The following is a 20,097-nucleotide window of genomic DNA, read 5'->3' on the forward strand; positions in this document are numbered from 1 at the left end:
GAAATGGGAGCCCAATAACACATTGCTGAAAACAGCTGTACACTATTTTGGGATCCAGGAAGAAATACTTAGCAATGCTTAAATAAGTGAGCCTAATAAAACTCATGTTATCTATATTATAAAAAAAAAAAACACATGCAAGTTCAGTTCTCCAACAAGAACTTCATGAAAGAGAAATGTATTTGAAAAAAAAAAACCCAACTCAAACCCAAGCTACTATTTAAAAATCGCTTTAAGGCTTGAAACCATATTCTCACAGTCGGTATTTGGGGAGTTAAGATTTTCTAGAGCCCATACGCAACTGCTATATTTAGAAGTAAAAGATCACTGGGATAGCAGAACTAATTTCTTCTGGTAAGCTTTTCTCTACCCTCAGGTCTGGTTTATAAAATTTTACGTTTGTACATAAGAAGTTTCTCGTTATTTTTAAAGGGATTTTTAAAAACTCTTTTAAACTGTTGTTTTGACTATAACAAATATTGATAAGAATCATCTACATAAACAAGTACGTCTCCCTTGAGCTGTGCCTGTCTTGTTGGTTGCTGGCTCGCCAGAGCCTAGCACAGTCCCTGGCATTTGGTTGCTCAATAAATATCTGCCCTATTAAAAAAAATATACAGACAGACCTCTTTATTTTCTACGATAAATATGTAATTTGATAAAAAGCTGTGTAGAGGGAAAATATTCTGTACTTTTCTCAAAGAAAGACAAAAAACCCGAAGTTGCTGGGCCAGTAAAGCTGGTGCTTATACTTGGATGTTTTAAGTTTCAGGTTTGGAGCTTGAGCACCTCTGAATCGTGGCGTACAAGAGGCAGAAAACTATTGCTCCCCCCTCTCCCCCTCCGCCTTTCCAGAGTCGATCTCCAGCCTGAGAAAGTACCAGAGATAAAGGAGGGGCCTGAGGCTGGGAAAAGAAGGTTGGTCCCCACCCGTCGTTCGTTCATTCATTCATTCATTTGCTCACTCGCTCATTCAATACGCACTAGACACCACACCCTGGGCTGGGAGCTTAGGCCAAGAAGCTGAACAAGAGCCGGCGCCCGTCCTAGGGAAATCATAAAGAAATAAGCCAAAGTCGCGTTTCCCAAGCGGAACGGGGGAAGGAGGCCTGTCTTTTCCCAGGAACACAAATCCGTCCCGCCCACACCCCATCCACTCCCCCAAGATGGCGCGCGCCCAGTGGGAACATTCCCACGCCTCCGGCTGCCGCCCACCGCGGCCTCCGCCGGGCCCGAGGTCCCCAAGCGCAGCTGCCCCCGCGCCCCCGCCCGCCCCGCCCCGCCCAGGAGGCCCGGGTGGGCAGCGGCGGGCGATTAGCCGCGCTCCCCGCAAGACGCCCCGCCCCTAGGGCCCAGCACCGCCCGCCCGCGTCGGCGCTTATTGACGCCACTGGAGGCGTGTCGGCGCGGCCCGCGACGTCTCGACGTGCCAACAATGGCGACTGCGTCAGCCTGAGCGGGTCTCAGTTTTCCGGCAACCTCTTGACGTTGCCGCGCGGGCCACGGGGGCCGCGGCAGCCGCGGGAGCCGCGGGGGTCGCAAGGGCTGCAGGCGACTCCGACCCGGTCGGCGGCGGCGGCGGCGCGCGTGCGCGCTCCCGCCACGCCCTGGGTCAAGCCGCGGCACCGAGGCCCGGTGGAGCGAGCCAGGTGGGCGGCGGCGCGGCAGGGCTGCAGCCTGCGGCGCGCGCGCGCGCGCGGTGGGAGAGCGGGCGGAGCAGGGGGCGGCGCGGGCGCCGGTCGGCCCCGACCTCCCGGGGGCTGCTGGGGCGCCGCGGGGAGGCGTGCCGGGGGGCGGCGGGACGCGGGCCCAGTGCGACTGACCTCCCTTTCTCTGTAGCCTCCGGCTGCATCTCGGCCTCTTTGCTCGCGCGGACCCTGTCCCTTGCCTAAGTCGGCAACATGAGCGGCAACAACTTGGATGGGAACGACGAGTTTGATGAGCAGTTGCGAATGCAAGAATTGTACGGCGACGCCAAGGACGGCGACACCCAGAAAGATCCCGGTGGAGAACCCGATTCTTTCGGGCAGCAGCCGGCTGACACCCCGTACGAGTGGGACCTGGACAAGAAGGCTTGGTTCCCCAAGGTACGACGGTGGCACGGGCGCCACTGCAGAGCGGGCCCGCCTGGCCAGCCTCGCGGGGCGCCCCTTTTCCGTTTGCTTTGCTGAGGTCTTGAGTTAGAGCCCCATGGATAGTGACGTTTCTTTTTGTTGTTTCTGTTGCCGAACCGATGTTAGAGAAACGTAGATCTTTACCGGGATGTCTCGAATGTAATTTAATTCTTAAATCTCTTCTATGCCTTATTAATTTTGTCTGTGAAGGTCATAGTTGGTTATTGCATTGGTTACTGCTTTTTATTGCAAAGAGGAAAAACACCGAGAGCCAATTTAGTAGCTGTGGGTCTCGGATAGCCAACCTCGTATACCCTAGGAATTCTGATGTTTGTTTAGCTTATGTACTTTGTGCAAAATGCAGCTTCTTGGTCTAAAAAAAAATAGCCATTTATATCCCTTTATAGATTGAACTTGGTCTGCACCTCTCTTTCCTATCACATTTTGTCCCTAGGCATGTGTGTTCGAACTATACAACCACAGGCATGGAATATGGATAGAAGATATCTGTGTATATTTGTGTAGAGTGCTTGGAAATTGTTAAGTATTTTATTCCAGGTTGTAAGTAACGTAACCGGTGTTACCTTGGTTCTGCAAACTTTTCAGCAAAAGTACCCTGTTAATCGAAGTCTCATGTGGGTGGGAAAGGATACCAGTAGCAATCAACTTGCAAGCTGGTAATATAAACCATGTCTCCATTGTGTAGTTTGACTGTTATTCTTAAAATTATTTGTTTCAATTTTTTATTTTCCCTTTTGTGTTTCTGTATACTTCATTCCCTTTACATTGTTACATTTATTATTTTGCTGGTTCTGGTCATCCCAGCTCCAGAGCAGATTTGGTTTCCTGAGGACTTTTAACAATAGTCTGATAATGGATTCATTTGTGACTCTTATCTTTTTATGTTATTGAAACCCATAACTCTTGAAACTTTGAGTTTAAATATTCCCCACTCCTGTATGTGCGTAACATTGACCAGAATGAAGGCAGAACTCCTATTTCTTTCTTTGTGCAACTAGGCTTTTTTTCCCCTAAAAGCCAGGAGGATAGATGGATGTGAGTTGAATTTGTTCTTAGTTTGTTCTGACACTAAATGATAGTGTCATTTAATTAGTGAGAGAGTGAAAATAAGCGTTTAGTTTTACAATTGTTAGCTCTATTCTCTACATACTAAATCAGTTTCATCTTGGGTGCTCTCTGCATACAGACACTCAAATATTTAATGCGTGTATACTTTTGTGTATCTCTGTAGCAAAAGAGACTGTTGTTAGGTTATTGACTGTTGGTTTTTGTTATATTGTTATCTGGTACTTCCTTTATTGTATGTACTTGTACCTTAGTCAAGTAGACTCTAGAGAGGTAGTGATTTATAAATGAAACAACTAGAAAATGCGCCAACACCACTTATAGTGCCAATAGTATCCTTAAGAGTTTTGTGTTGATAATCCAAATACCCATCTTATTTTTTTGTCATTTTATGCACATTTTCTGTATAACATGACTATTCTTGCATTTACGCTTTATTTACTACAGCCATTATCTGCAGAAACATTTCTGTGTTCGGTTGTATAACCAAATATGCAGAAATTTATCACAATGTACACTTTTTATGGGAAGAAGTCATTTTCGAATTTCTGTATGTGTGTGTGCTGAATTTTTTGTTTAGATCACTGAAGATTTCATTGCTACATATCAGGCCAATTATGGCTTTTCTAATGAGGGGGCATCTAGCTCTACTGCAAATGTGCAAGAAGTCAGTGCTAGGACTACAGAAGAACCACCACAAAGAAAAACCCCTGAACCCAATGATCCCAAAAAGAGGGGAGAAAAGAGAAAGGCTGAACCAGGCAAGTGGATTTAGCTCGCAAAATATGAATGTAAAATGTTAAATGTTAGCATGTGTATATATGATTACTGTTTGAAGAATTATAATAGTCTTGAAGGAATCATAAGATGAAGGATTTTTTTATTATTATTATTTAGATTTATCCATTGACTTGCACACTAACTTGTGGGCATTGGGGAGGCTATTTCAATTCTGTACCTCAGTTTCTTCCTTTGTAAAATAGAGCTGTTATTAGGAGATCATCAGAAATTCTGTTTTTAAAGGTAATTTTCTGATATTTTTTGAGTTTAATTAAATTGATCTCAAGGCAGTGTTGCCTCAGCTTGGCCATATCCAACACAGTAGATTGAAGTCAGAAGCAATTTATGCATGCAGGCCCAAAGTCAGTGCAAGGATGAGTTTTTTTAAGGTAGTATCAGAATCATTAATATCCAACATAACTAGCCATCCTTTTTCATTTTTTTAAAGATTTTATTTATTTATTCATGAGAGACAGAGAGAGGGGTTCAGAGACATAGGCAGAGGGAGAAGCACGCTCCATGTAGGGAGCCCAGTGTGGGACTTGATCCTGGGACCCCAGGATTACATCCTAAGCCAAAGGCAGACACTCAACTGCTGAGCCACCCAGGTGTCCCACTAGCCATCCTTTTTCAGACGAGTCTCTGAAACTAATTATGTGTCAAAAGATTCAAGTACTTTGAAATCTGGACAGTGATTTGGGTTAGTTTCTCTTGTTCTAAGGGTAAAAAAAACTGGAAGTTTCAAGAAACTGCTACATTGTCAAGATTTCATAATGTGACTCTTACCTTTCCTCGTATGTGTTTTTTTTTTTTTTCATTTTGATTTTTAGGATGGTTTCATGTTGAAGAAGACAGAAATACAAATGTATATGTGTCTGGTATGTATACTCTTATGTTTGTTTGTTTTAAGTAGGTTCTATACCCAGCGTGGGGATTGAACTCATGACCCTGAACTCAAGAGTACATGTTCTACCAACTGAACCATCCAGGAACCATCCCCCCCACCTTCCTCTTTTAAACAAGTTTAGAGTAGAGAACATATGATTTTTACTTTTCAGCTTCTTTGGAGTCTATTTACATTTGTAAGGAAAATTTTTTTTTATTAAAAAAACTAAGAAAAGTTAAGAGTGTGTAATTTTGTATAATATCCTTTTTGTCTGCTTTAGGTAACTTATGGCAGCTTGCCCCTACAGTGATACAAGACTTAAGCAAATGTGATTTTAATGTATATTTGAATACATTAAAATGTGAAATTTCCTCAGTTCTATAGATGTGAGATTTTTTACGTACGTTTAGAAAATCAAAATTATGTTCATCTGAGTTGCAGATTTCTTTTTTTTTTAATTTTTTTTTAATTTATTTATGATAGAGAGAGAGAGAGAGAGAGGCAGAGACACAGGCAGAGGGAGAAGCAGGCTCCATGCACCGGGAGCCTGACGTGGGATTCGATCCCGGGTCTCCAGGATCGCGCCCTGGGCCAAAGGCAGGCGCCAAACCGTTGCGCCACCCAGGGATCCCTGAGTTGCAGATTTCTAATTGGTAGAATGTTTAAGTAACCCTCGCTGTTACTGTATGTGCCTTTATAGTTTTTTTCCCTAATATTCCAGGTTTGCCTCCAGACATTACAGTGGATGAATTTATACAGCTCATGTCCAAGTTTGGCATCATTATGAGAGATCCTCAAACAGAAGAATTTAAGGTCAAACTTTACAAAGATAATCAAGGAAATCTTAAAGGAGATGGTCTTTGCTGTTATTTGAAGGTTAGTTATGTGGTCAAATAAGTTTCTTGTATTTCCATTTTTAACTCAGGAACCAAGGCTATAATTTTGTATAGATGATAACTAAGACTGAGAACTATTCAAAACAGGATGTGAAGAAAACTGAAATTTCAGATTGTGCCTGTGTGTATCGCATTGATGAGGTTATTTACTTGTTCTAGGAAAATATGTTATCAGGTCAAGGTATTATGTAAGTTATGTGACTGAAGTGCTGCTTTTGTCTTAAAAGAACTCTCACTGCAAAGAATATATACTTTAGGACTATATGCATGTATCAACTCAGAACACATTTTAAAAATCCACAAAGAAAAGAAAGCCAGTAACATTTTATTTGCCCACTGGAATGAATTAGACCAGGGTTTGGCAAACTCCAGCCCACTGCCTATTTTTATAAGTAAAGTTTTACTGAACGTGGCCACATTCATTCATTCATTTACTCATTTGTTTATGGCTGCTTTTGTGTTTCAGCAGTGGAGTTGAGTGGCTGCAGCACACACCACGTGACCCACAAAGCCTAAAATATTTACTAACTGTCCCTTTACTTTTTTTTTTAACTGTCCCTTTACAAAAGTTTTCTGAGGGATCAAGTCCCACGTCGGGCTCCCAGTGCACGGAGCCTGCTTCTGCTTGTGTCTCTGCCTCTCTCTCTTTCTGTGTGACTATCATAAATAAATAAAAATTAAAAAAAAAGTTTTCTGAGCGCTGAATTAGAGCATAAATGTAATGATAGCTATGCTTACTGCTTTGAAATGTATTTTGAATGCAAGAGAAGAGAGAGTGGTATTAATAGAAATTTGCAAAACCTTACGTATTCATGGTACCATAAATTGCACAGGGAAAGCTCAGTGTCAAAGGCAGTCATCATTTCTAGAACGTCTCTCACCTTAGAAGCATGTTTTATGCATTACTGCAGAATACAGAAGAAATATGCACAACAATGACATGTACCTATGTCAGGGAAGGTGAAAATAATTACAAAGTAGAATCAGGGGCGCATGGGTGGCTCAGTCAGTTAAGCATTTGCTGTCGGTTTGGGTCACAATCTCCTGGGATCGAGCCCCACGTCAGGCTCCCTGCTCAGTGGGGAGTCTGCTTCTCCCTCTCCCTCTGTCCCTCCTCCCCATCTGTTCTCTCTCTCTCTCTCTCTCTTTCTCTCTCTCTCTCTCTCTCTCTCGTGTGCACTCTCTCAAATGAATAAATCCTCTTAAAAAACAAAGTAAAATCAAAATGATTAAACAACAGTACTAATACCACAGGTGTGTTGTGAGTGTACAACATTTCATTGAAATCAGGAAGGGGTAGGGTTAAGCCGACAGCTCTGGGGAAGACACGTTTTGAATCTGCTTCTTGAACATAATGGAGTTACATGTGGGTATGGCCATTATAGGTAGTTATTAATTTTCAAATACAAGGAGATTTTGAGAGTTTTACTAGTTATTAAAGGGTTATTAATCTGAACAGATTCTTAGGGAGTTTGATTCAATTTTATAATTTTTTCAAAAGAAAAATGGAGTTCTGAGTAACTTTATAAAAAGAACAAGATTGGCCAACCAGTATATTAAGTTCCAAAAAAATATAATTAAGGGGCATCTGGGTGGCTCAGTCAGTTGGCATGTGACCCTTGGTTTTGGCTCAGGTCATGATCTCAGGGTCCTGGGATCAAGCCCCTCATCGGGCACTGCACTCAGTGTGGAGTCCTCCCTCTCCCTCTTCTTCTGCCACTTCCCCCAACACACACTCCTGAGTGCTCTTTCTCTCTCCCTTTAAAATAAATAAAATCTTTTAAAAATATGTAATTGTTCTAAGATCCATATTTGATTATGCAGCTTAATTCAGGTATTTTTTTGTGTTTTCCTTAGGTCTGCATAGGTCTGACAACTGCCTCTTTTGTGTAGAACCCAGAATCCACAAATGTACTTAATGTACTAGCCATCATATAATCATCTTCGTTTAACATCACAGACCTACATTTTAATTGGTGAACAAAAAAATTAACGGCTGGCTATGTTATTCCCAGTTCCTTGAGTCATGTAGTCTTTTAAGTAGTAGTACTTGAGAATTTTAAAACTGTACTGTAGGGATGCCTGGGTGGCTCAGTAGTTGAGCATCTGCATAAATACATACATACATACAAACTGTACCTTAAAAGTCACACGAGTCCATTTGCCTCATTGAGAAATCAAGACTACCAAGAGGTAATACTCCTATTCCAATAATAATGCAGTTTAAGTACCTTCTATATGCCAGTCCCTATCCTTTATGTGTGCTTTCGTTTGATTTTGTCAAGAACCCTGCAAAGAAGGCATTTTTTCTTCCCATTTTACAGATAAAGAAATTGAATAACTTGCCCAAGTTCACAAAACTGGTTGAGGACAGCTGTGTCTAGAGTGCAGGTTTCCTGATAAGGCAGCCTAGAGTTCTTTATCTCAAAGGAGGTAGTTGTGATGAAATCTTTATTGTCCATATAGTTATTGTTTGTCTAAAAAACCTCCCCAAGTTTCATTTCAGCATGGAAATTCTATCTCATTTTACCTTTTTATAAAGAGGGAATCTGTGGATCTCGCATTAAAGCTTCTGGACGAAGATGAAATTAGAGGCTACAAATTGCATGTCGAAGTGGCCAAGTTTCAACTGAAGGGAGAGTATGATGCCTCAAAGAAGAAGAAGAAGTGCAAAGACTACAAGAAAAAGCTGTCTCTGCAACAGAAGTTTGTATTATTTTTCCCTTTTTGAATGATTTCAATTACATATCCTAGACTATGTTTTGGGTGAAGCTCCTTAGTTGTGTTCCATCAAATGTATGCAGAAGTTATTTTCAAAGAATTTCATTAGATCATCAGAAACCTTCAGTCATCTCTACTGCAGGATGATCTGGCAGTGGCAGCATGTCTATTTCCTGGAGTGTTAATTTGTAATATAACCTGGGCTTCAGTGAGATGAGAAGGCCATCTCTGGAAGAAGTTGAACATGAAGTTAAATAAAATAGTTGAGGCTTGTTTACCAGAGCCATTAGTTCATTTCTAATGTGAATTGACATCAGCTACGCCAGGAGCTAAGGCGTCTGTGTAGGCTCATTAGTAGGAGTTAGAAACAGCAGCTTTTATGACTGTATTTGGTAGGGTTGTACACGGTGTGTACAGTAAACATCATCAAATGTCTACTAATCCATTCATGTCAATGAGTTTTTTTGAAATATGCTGGTTTTAAGAAGTTGGCTGAAATGATAAGTATTTTCTTCTATCACAGTGAGTTCTAATAACACTTCTAACACTGCACTCCACTTAATGATAACAGTGCTGATAAAGGAGTTGAGTTGTGATGTCCTATAGTTTTTACAGGAATAGGCTAGATACCTACCAATTTTATAAACACCTAGCAATAAAATTTTTGGTTATGTAACAGTAGTTTTACATATTTCAATGTAGTTTGGTCTTTATAATCATAAAATGCCTCAAAACCAATACAATTAGAATGTATTTTTTGCCCTCAAAGTGTAGGCGTAGATACCAGATAGTCATAAATATTAAATAATTGGCTCTTTACAGGAATCTTACTGGAACATTTGTAACCAGACAGCAGCCCTGAAAAAAGATACATTCTGGGGATTTCAGACACTGGGTCCATCTTTCACCTGCCCATTAGTTTTACTTCCGAAAGTTCTCCAGAAATACATATTGCTGTTTGAGAATCGAATAATTAGCATCACTAAATACTCAATAAAGGTTGATTGTAACAACTCCTTTTTTTCTGTCCTGCAAGTATGAAACAAAATTCAGTTTCTTGTTCCTGCTTTATTGCATTAGGCAGTTGGACTGGAGACCTGAGAGAAGAGCCGGCCCATCTCGGATGCGCCACGAGCGAGTTGTCATCATCAAAAATATGTTTCATCCGATGGATTTTGAGGTAGGAGGTGATATTCCCACTGATGGAAACACTGATGTGTTTTCTTTCAAGGGAGTCCCAAGCTTGCTTCACCCCATGTTTTCACATGTCACATGCTACCCCTCCATGTAGTTGTCAAGGTAGGAAAATAGAGCTAAGAGTGCATCAAAATGTTTAAATTTTCCCACATTCAGTCTAGGGTTCTTTTAGTTGTCCCCCAGGGAACACTGCTTAACACCCACACTGCGGCTGTAAACAGCAGCTACTTTGGGAAATCATTAAAAATATAATCACTGAAAGATTTCTGGGCGCTGCTTATGGATTTTGAGTGCATTTCAACAAGCACAGGCCAGTTTGGGCGGGGAGTCATTTTACACTTGGCAAATGAGAATTTCACTTTAGTACCACAAATTTGATCCTCAAACAAAAAAACCCTCAGGTTAATGAAATACAGCTCCTTGTGTTTAAATACTAAAGGTGGTTTTTCGAGACCTGATGTTCATACAATGCTTTTGTGGCTATTAGGGGGACTTTATAAATATTTAGTGTCCAGGTAAAATTCTAAGAACAGCAAACAAAAGTGAACAGAGGAAAGAAGAGCTGGACAGGTGCAAGAAGTGTGCAAGGTATAGCTTGCCGCCAGGGCACCTTGCGCTGGTGTGCCTCTTGTCCTTGGGGCTAGTCTTTTATCCAAACCACAGACGGCACTTGTGCGGCATTAGGTCTTTCTCCTCTCCCTGGAATCTGAAATTAATGACAACCAGTTACACACAAGATAGATAAAGACCACAAGTCAATATAAGTAAACATAAAAATAATAAGTCACACAACAACAAAAAAGGTTCATAATGTGAAACTCCAGATTTACAAATGATCTAGGTGCAACCAAAGACCTTTCTCAATCCTGTGCATTGAAACAGTGAGCATGGCAGTTTCACTGTAGCCCCCTTGGAGAGGACCCCCACGGGGTCTGTTGAGCTCCAGCCCAGAGTCATGTGGTAGAGTTTGCTGTGCACCCATAGGGTCTGTGCATCTTTTGAGATCACTGGGGAGATACATGTGGTCAATTTGTAACATTTGATGTTTCTACTGAGTAGAATCCTGACTCCTCTTGAAACACTTTTTGAAACCGTTCCCCTGCCAAATAGAGATTTGAAAGGAATTTAGATGGACCCCAGGGTATCCTATCTATTAGGTATGGCTCCCGATTTCTTAGAGTTCATCTCATTTAAATATTAAATGGCTTTTTAAAATTACATGACCTATTAATGTCTATGACTTAATGTCCTTGGTTTGATGCATGCATTCCATATTCTTAACACTTGAATGTGAATATTAATGCAAACTTAATTCAAATTATCTGGAACCTCTGTGAGTAGAAGTCTGTTGTGTAATTACATCTGTTTTTGTGTTTTGCTCCCTGCCTTGCTCATTGAGCCACCTAATTTTAATCTGGCCATCACATTGTGCAGACTTAGTTTCTCCTAGCTTAATGAGTATTCTTTGCTCCAGAAAGCCACATCTAATTTACTTTGACCCCTACAAATTCCCTCCAGTGGATAGTTTTAAAGATAGACATTTCATGCTTGTAAATTCTTTGTTCTTTTTTCAAACACTCCCACTGGTTTAGTGTAAACCTTACTTTGAGTTATAGTAAGTCTTTAAATTACCCTGTTTAGAGCCAAAGTCATCTTAGACTTTCATTTTCATTTATGCTGGTTTGAAAAACTATTCATAACATTTATTATTATCTGGAATAATTGGATGTCCTCTACCAGAATGTGAGCTCCATGAGAGTCAGGGCTCTGCCTCCCTTGTGTGCTATAATATTTCCAGTGGTTAGAATTCTGCCTGGCATCCAGTAGACCCTCAATATATATTTATTTTACAGACCCTCAATATTTATATGAAGAAAAAGTGAAAGAATGATTGAATGAGAGCCCTGTTACTCACAAGGCAGAGTCTTTTGCTTCACTCCATGGATAAAACATTTTCTTTTGAGCATCTTTGCAAATGAAGGAAAATGTTCTTTTCAGACACTGTGCCACAGAAGCTGAGAAAGCAGGGACAGGCTTTAGTGCTCACAGATGGAAAAACTCTTGGGTGCTGTCCTTGTTCGCCTACCTGCCTGCTCTTGTGTGGCCTGCCAGCTTGATAAGAGCCTGTCAGAGGATCTTGTTCTTTGGTGTTTTTTTTTTTTTTTAGGATTGATTTATTTATTTTAGATCAGAGAGAACACGCAAGCAGGGGGAGGGCAGAGGGAGAGGGAGAGAAAGAATAGAGGGATCTTGTCTTTTGTTCTGGGTCTCTATGGGCTTGAACTTCAAAGTGTATCAGTATAAATCTGTCCAACATAGTAGACTGTCCAATAGGGTCGACTCTAGCCACATGTGCTTATTTAAATTTAACTGAAATAGAAGAAAATTAGAAATGGAATTCTTTAGTTGGACCAGCCACGTGTGGCTAGCAGCCTCCATTTTGGATAATGCAGATACTCATTTGTCACCACAGGAAGTCCTGTTGGACACTGCTGGTGTAGACACTGTATGGCTTGTCATAGAGTGCAGCAGGAGAACATGCTATTGGGCATTTTGGAGAGAGTATTTGATTTGACTAAAGATTCCATGTGAATCTAAAGAATAGTCATCAGCACTGAGCTTTGTTGTGGGAAACAAAAACTGATGGTCAGGTTTCCTGGGGTGTCAGAATGAAATCAGATTCGGGGGGGGGGTGGAATATATTTTTATTCTAAATAGTTGACCAGTGTGAGAAGCAAAATACCTAAAAATACTCTTTGGTGTCAGGGTGAACAATGCGAAGGCTAATATTTTTCATGTAACTTCAGAGGGTTTTCAGTATTTAATTCAACACCTTACTTAAAAATGCATGCTTGGGGATGCCTCGCTGGCTCAGTCAGAAGAGTGTGTGACTCTTGATCTCGGGCTTGTGGGCTCAAGCCTCACGTGGGGTATAGAGATTACTAAAAAAAATCAATCATTGAACTTTAAAAAATAAACGGCATGCCTGGCAAATTTGCGTCCTAGGAGATGAAGAACCAAAACTGTGATGCCAGCGTGTTAGGTTTCTCATTGCGTACACAGAACTGGCCAACAGCAAAACAACTGAATGTGAGCCACATGTGTAGTTACAATTTTTCCAGGAGCTATGGTTAAACTATAACATGAAATGGGGGAAATTAATTTTAATAATGAACTTTATTTAACCCAGTATATCCAAAATATTCTTAATTTCAACATGTGATATAAAAATATTCATGAGTTACATTGTTGTTTCTTCCCCCTTGGTACTAAATCTTCAAAATCTGGTGTTCATGCCATACTTGGAACACACCTCAATTGGGACTAGCCACATTTTAAGTGCTCTGTAGCCACATGTGGTTAGTGGCCACCGTCATGACCAGTGTAAGTTTAGATTGGAAAGGAATGAGAAACATGATTTATTTCTTCCTGGGAAAACAAAACACCACCCTGGCAAAAAAAAAAAAAAAACAACTAAGTGTTGAACAGGAGGTTTCGACTCATCTGTCTGATTTTCGTCTCAAGTCTGTTGCTTGCAAAGTGTTGTGTTTAGAAACTTTCCATTCTTAATTATGTTAAAGAATTTTCAAGAGGAGGGGACTGTTATATTTACGCTTCAGGCCACTATACAGCAGTGAGGCTAGATTAGTTTTTCAAGCTGGTATAAATGAAAACAGAAATGTACAAAGATTTTGGCTAAAATCTGACATCCTTGTAGGAAAAGCACTGAGACTTTGGTACAGAAATAGAGTGGTTCCCCCCCTCCCCCACAATGGAATCACACTTAAATTTGTTGAATATTTTGTGACAGTTTTGTGTGGTTTTACTATAATCCTGATTTCCCTTGGTGAATAAAGTTTTGAGGTATTGGCAATTGTTTATCTTGAAGAAGCTTTTTATTGACTGCTCACCATGTGGAAACACCGGTGCTGGGTTCTGTGAGTCATATGAAACTCATTCAAACAAGATTCCCGCCTTTAGAAAGCATGTAGTCCAGTAGGAGCCAACCATGCACACATCCCTATAGGCCACCATATGACTTTCATGCTCTGGTTCCCATTCCTCTTAGGTCTGACAAATCTATCTAAAACAAACAGCATCTTCTCTAAAATGAGATTTTGTAAGTGGGGGAAATCCAGAGTGCTGCCAGCTGTGCCTTTAGAAGGCTCATTTGTAGGGCATTCTTTTATTTTAAAGTTGATATCAGTAACTACCTATCAGTTCTTTATTTTTGCTTTCTGAGAGAACTTTAGAAGGGAAAAGACACTTTTTTTTTGTTCTTTGCAGTTCTTCTTTAGTTGGTGAGGAAAATAAAAACTCGTGAGCAAGATGAAGTTAAGTGTTTCTTAAAAAGCATTAAGTCTACTTCAGTAGAAGTTCATATATAGGATGTTTCATTTATATGTTTATGTAGTTAAAATTCAAGTGGATAATGTAACATTTTTTGAGCCCTTTCCATGCACTGGGACTTGAGGAAAGGTTTGTTAATTCCTATTGGTAATCTTAAATGCTTTTGTTGTGGGGTAGATGGTCCACTTGAACTCAAGACCACCAGAAGCAGCAGCTCTTGAGTGCTCTTAATAGACTTATAGTTGTAAGAAAGCAACAGCTAAGAATCTATTTTTTTAAAGATTTTATTTGAGAGAGAGAGCATACACACACACACCGCGCGCACGCGCACAAGCCAGGGCAGAGTGGGGGGAGGGAGGGGGGAGGAGGAGTGGCAGAGGAAGAGGGAGAAGCAGGCTCCCTGCTGAGCAGGGAGCCCTATGTGGGGTTCCATCCCAGGACTCCAGGATCATGACCTGAGCTGAAAGTGGACGCTTAACCTACTGAGCCCCCCAGACACCCTAAGAATGTATTTTCTCGTGTGCTTATTAACAGTGCTTTATTTGTGTGGTTCTGGTGTGATGTGGCAGGAGACAAGATGAACAGGCACCCTTATAAGGGAGGTTTACCCTGTAAGTTAAAATAGAATCTTGGAAGCACAAAGAACTATCTTAGAACACTTAGTCAATGAAAGGGCTATCTCTCTCTGCATGACAGCATTTCTGTAAATAGGCATCTATGCAAAACCCAAAGCAGAAGGCTCTGGTCAGTACACTCATGATGCCCGTGCAGGACAGAGGAATGAGCAGTGTCTGATTGCATATATGTCAGAGGACTTTTCCTGCCCGTACAGCTGCTGTTATTGGGGATTCCCGGTCCTCCTTCCCTGCTTCCCCTCCCCTCTGCTCCAGCACAGTCCTGCTGCCCGCCATTCTCAGCCCTTTCCTCAAGCTGAAAGCAGGGCCGCCCTGTAGCAGTGACTGCAATCTTGGTGATCTAACTTTAATCCCTTTTGACTTTTTAAGATTTTGTAGGCCTCAGACAAGACTACTTTTAAGTAAAACTTTTTTCGATATGTTGGCTTGTCAAAGCAAGAAATGTGATTTCTCAGGGTTTGTATTTAAAGGGGGCAAACCTGTTTTAATCATGTGTATGTTTGCAGGATGATCCATTGGTGCTGAATGAAATCAGAGAAGACCTTCGAGTAGAGTGTTCAAAGTTTGGACAAATTAGGAAGCTTCTTCTCTTTGATGTAAGTTCGTGGCTTAGACAAATGATTCCTAAATCCAAGCATTCTTTCCCTTTGAGAAGTTATTCCCAGAGGTCAGTATGCCTCAAATTTTGGATTGATGTTTTTCTATAGTAGGGCTGCTATCTAGTAGTAGTCATCTGTCAACAGTAGTTAGATGAACATGGATTGTAAGTCAGGGCTTGCTAGACTTGGTATGCCTTGGTGATTTCCCTTTATTACTCTAGAGTGTGTGATCAGATGAAAGGAGTACAAGAAAGACGTGTGAGATCTTGTGGTTCCCTATTTGCCCCCATTTACCCCTCTTGGTGAATTATTCTCCTCCTCCATATTTGAAGAATAATCAAACAAAATATTCTCTATGTTCCCCTTCTTACTCTGTTACTTCCTAGATTGACACATACTAAAAGATTCGCCATTTATTGATTGCATACGGGCTACTTTTACATGTTACCTCATTTAGTTCTCATGATCTTTTGAGGTAGGTGGGTACTATTCTACCCATTTTACAGATGAGGAAGCTGGGAGTTTAGAGATTGAGTGAGCACCTTGCTCAACGTCATTTAGCTGCTAAGTGGTAGAAGCATTTCCAAGGACATCATGCTTGGTTCTTGATAGACAAGATTAAGCTAAAGAAGCAGTTAGCTTTGGGGTGCCTGGGTGGCTCATTTGGTTAAGTGACTGCCTTCGCTTGGGTCATGATTCCAGGGTCCTGGGATCGAGCCCTGCATCGGCCTCCCTGCTCCCTCTGCTTTTCCCTCTGCCCCTTCCGCAGCTCGTGCTTTCTCTCTCTCTCTCTCTCTCTCTCAAATAAATAAAATCTTTTTTTTTTTTTTTAAAAAAGAAGCAGCTAGCTTCAAGTTACTGGCTGGAGTAAAAAGGAAGAATGGCTTCATACATAAAATCTTGAAGCTTAAGTTATCAAAGAACTCCACTACATACTTATTTTGTCAAATGTGTATGTTTTATTTTTAGTTTTATCATTCATTGCTGCTCTTTCTTCCCTTTTTAGAGACACCCCGATGGTGTGGCCTCTGTGTCCTTCAGGGATCCCGAGGAAGCTGACTATTGTATACAAACTCTTGATGGAAGGTGGTTTGGTGGCCGTCAAATCACTGCCCAGGCGTGGGATGGGACTACAGATTATCAGGTAAATTCTGCAACTATCAAGGGCACATAAATTGTAACATTACCAACAAATGCTGATCTAGTGGTCCTTCAGATAAGTTTTGGGCTCAGTTTAATCTGTTTAATGTAACAGTTCTTCTAAATAATACTTTGCATCCAGAGCATAGAAAGAAAAATGTTTTAGTCTTTCAGTTTATAAGCCTGAAATTTTGAGGCGTGCTCAGAATAGTGGTAAGTAAAGGATGGAGAGCATTCAAGTATTAACTTTTTCTTTGATTTCTTAATTTAACAATTCTGCAGGACTGTGGTGTTGGGCTTTTGTTTAAATGATCTTAAGCTCAACTCCCGTTAATTAAGATGTAAAATTTTGAAAACTGAATATAGGGAAATGCTCTGATTTCCTAAGAAGAGATGCTGTATGAAATCAGGGTATTTGTGTCAGTATCAGAAGTGTGCAGAGAAGTTGTTATTTATTTTTGCCTAAAACTCATTTTAATGGCAACTCCCCTTTCTCCATAGGTGGAAGAGACCACAAGAGAAAGGGAGGAAAGGCTGAGAGGATGGGAGGCTTTCCTTAATGCTCCCGAAGCTAACAGAAGCCTTCGGCGTTCAAATTCCATCTGTGCTTCGGAAAGGGCGGGGCCTTCTAGGGTAAGGCATTTTTCAGAGCGCCCTAGCACATCGAAAATGAATGCACAAGAGGCCACAAGGGAAATGGCATTTGAAGAACCCATCGATGAAAAGAAGTTTGAAAAAACCGAAGATGGGGGAGAATTTGAAGGAGATGCTTTGGAAAAAGATGCCAAAGAAAGTGGTCCCGAGAAAGAGGCTGAGGAAGGCTGCCCCCAAAAAGAATCTGAAGAAGGCTCCCTCAAAACAGAGTCTGAGGAAGGCTGCCCCAAGAGGGAGCGTGAGGAAGACTACCCAGAGAGAGAGTCTGGAGAAGGCAGTCCTGAAAAAGAGTTTGAAGAGGGCGGTCCTAAAGCAGAGTCCAAAGAGAATGGCCCCGAACAAGAATCCAAAAAGAAGAGGCTCAAAAATGATTATGAAGAGAACGGTCTTGAAAAGGATTCTGACCAAGATGGCCCCAGCAAGGAGTGTGAAGAGGAGGAGAGCCCTCAAAAGGAGTCTGAAGAAGATGACTCGGAAAGGGAATCCGAAGAAGACTTCTCTGAAAAGCAGTTTGAAGACGGCTCTGAGAAAGAATTTGAAGAAAATGGCCTCGAGAAGGATTTTGATGAGGATGCCTCCGACAAGGAGTTCGGTGAGAACATTCTTGACAGGGAGTTTGAAGACAATGACTCTGACAAATCAGAATTTGGAGATAGCAGCTCTGAGAGAGTGTTTGAGGAGGAAGTCTCTGAGAGGGAGTTTGACGAAGAGTCTGATGACAAGGAAGAAGGGGAAGACACCTACGAAAAGGTGTTTGATGACGAGTCAGACGAAAGAGAGGATGAAGACTACGCAGATGAAAAGGGGCTTGAAGACGTTGATGAGAAGATGTTTGAAGACTCGGATGACAAAGAAGATGAGGAAGGAGTAGAGATAAAGGAAGGTGAGGACGTGGATGATAAGATGTTTGAAGAGGATGATTCCAACGGGAAGCTGTTTGATGATGACGATGAGGATTCCAGTGAGAAGCTGTTTGACGACTCTGATGAGAGAGGGACAGTGAGGGGTGTGGGCAACGTGAAGGAGGAAGGGCCCCTGTCCACAGGCAGCAGCTTTGTCCTCAGTAGCGACGACGATGTCGATGATGACATTTAATCCCTTAAACTTGCTTTGTAGGGAGCTTCCTCCATCTGCATTCTGCCCGCGCTCCAGGGTAATTGCTAGTAGTGTTACATGAACGTGTGCCTAGTGGTAGGATGCCAGCAGAGTAATGCGTTGAAGTTTTCACTGTCACCTGTACTTAATGATTTTAAATCTGTGTTAATTGGCTGTTCAAGTAAAACTTCATAGTATAATGCAAGTCAGCTGGATACTTGTCCTTTGTCCAATTTGTTAAGTGCATGCAGAATAATATTTTTTAAAGTATTCTGATTGAAGTTTGTGATATTCAAAAATAAAAATAAGTTGTTAATATGCTGAAACTGAAGAATTGGACTTGGCGTTACATTGCATTTGAAATTCTTGCTGTTGCTTCATTCATACTCAAGTGTGGTGTTTGTGAGGACTTGAAAAAGCCTTTTAGGAGTCTTCTTGCTCCCCACCGCCCTTAGCACTTAACATCCCCATTTCCCCTCCCTAACCCAGAACATGTTACTAAACTTATAAAGTAAATAACACTCTGGAGTTTTTCCCTGCCTAGTCCTTGCAAGTTACTTTCATTTGTTTTCTTTTCCACCCTCTGTCCCTGTGGAAACTGACTCTGAAATGTGAGAAAGTGAACTTCCTGAAGTCCCGGCTTTCCTTTTTGGAAATATGGAGGAGATGAGAATTCTCCTGGGTACTGCTTGGGTACCTTTTTAGAAGCTGATTGAAATCATTGGAGCTTTCCTCAGAAAGATGTAAGCACACACTACACAGCTTTTTTGTATACACCTCCCAGAGGTTCATGGATCCCTAGAGTTTAAGATCTATTGTGTCCTGCATACTTCGATTTTTTGTTCTAGATTCATGATGCCTAGTACTGTGCTGAGTTGTGTAGTCCGAATAAAAATTGGAGTCTTTCTTGATTGTGCTTTCCAAATTGAGTATTGGTGAAATGACTTCTGATGTAGAATTAAGAAGTAACTCTCGTGAATTAGAAGCATTAAAATAAACTGCATTGGTGCTTTTTCATTATACCGTCTGTAAGTGTAATCATTAACCCTCTTCAGACAAAAAAAAAAAAAAGTGTTCTTATATTTCACGCCAAAGCTGAGAATTTTGTGGTCGCTGGGATTTCTTAAAATCTCAGGATTTTCACCAGGGGTAAGTCCATAAAGGAGCTAAAGAAACTAAAATATAGAAAAGTTGCAGACCAAACTAGTGCTCCTTTAAAGGTAAGCCAGAAGCATTTAAACGTCCCATTTATTGGAGGATTGATTTCCTGAGCGGCAGGCTGCTGTTTCTCTTCATACACAATGGCTGGAACACATGACTAGAACACAGACAAGCTCCAAGACCGTTAGAAGGGGGCTGTTTTCTTTCTGACTTCTTTTCTCCCCTGCTCATTAATTTGGCTGATATCAAACACACTCTTTTTATATAAACACCCTGGAAGCAAAGGTCACAAATAGCTGTAAAAATGGTAAATCATTTGTGAGGTGATGTTGACAAGACATCAAGGCTCATGAAGCACACGCATACACACACACACACAGTCACCTGTTTACTAAGTCGGGTTTTACTGGTCCTGACGGAGTTTATTGCGAGGCAACAATATGTCCTGGTAGCAAAAGAAAAGAACAATACAGGGATGGGTTTTAAGCACAGCAATGCTTAACTACCTGACAAAGTCTAAGCTTAATGTTCCTTAAGGCTATGTTGCTTACTTAACACATCCCACCCTGATTGCCTGAACCAGAAGTGGCTTCAAAGATGCCTTCAAATGGTATGAGTGCCAGCTCTCTTGAGTCTACAGGTGCCCTGTATAGGAGTAAACTTGAAACTCCATGTTGCAAAAAAAGATGTTACTGGCCTTGCAATATTCATGAGACATTTGAAGTTACTACTGCTTTCTACAAAAGAAACCTGATAGAGTAAAATTGGGGCAATTTGGTTCAA

General features: G+C 41.2%; 1 protein-coding gene across 1 annotated transcript; it reads left to right on the forward strand.

Annotated features, from left to right (window-relative positions):
- The first annotated feature begins 1,424 nt into the window (after positions 1-1,424).
- Positions 1,425-19,173, forward strand: HTATSF1 (HIV-1 Tat specific factor 1). Its single transcript, XM_055338767.1, has 10 exons — positions 1,425-1,649; positions 1,840-2,087; positions 3,781-3,961; positions 4,811-4,858; positions 5,588-5,742; positions 8,305-8,468; positions 9,564-9,663; positions 15,172-15,261; positions 16,271-16,408; positions 16,906-19,173. Exons 2-10 carry the CDS (start codon positions 1,902-1,904, stop codon positions 18,151-18,153), a joined length of 2,310 nt encoding a protein of 769 aa, XP_055194742.1. The 5' UTR covers positions 1,425-1,649; positions 1,840-1,901; the 3' UTR covers positions 18,154-19,173.
- Positions 19,174-20,097: the final 924 nt, after the last annotated feature.

The sequence above is a fragment of the Nyctereutes procyonoides genome, unplaced genomic scaffold (genome assembly GCF_905146905.1).
Source record: "Nyctereutes procyonoides isolate TBG_1078 unplaced genomic scaffold, NYPRO_anot_genome, whole genome shotgun sequence".
Lineage (NCBI taxonomy): Eukaryota > Metazoa > Chordata > Mammalia > Carnivora > Canidae > Nyctereutes > Nyctereutes procyonoides.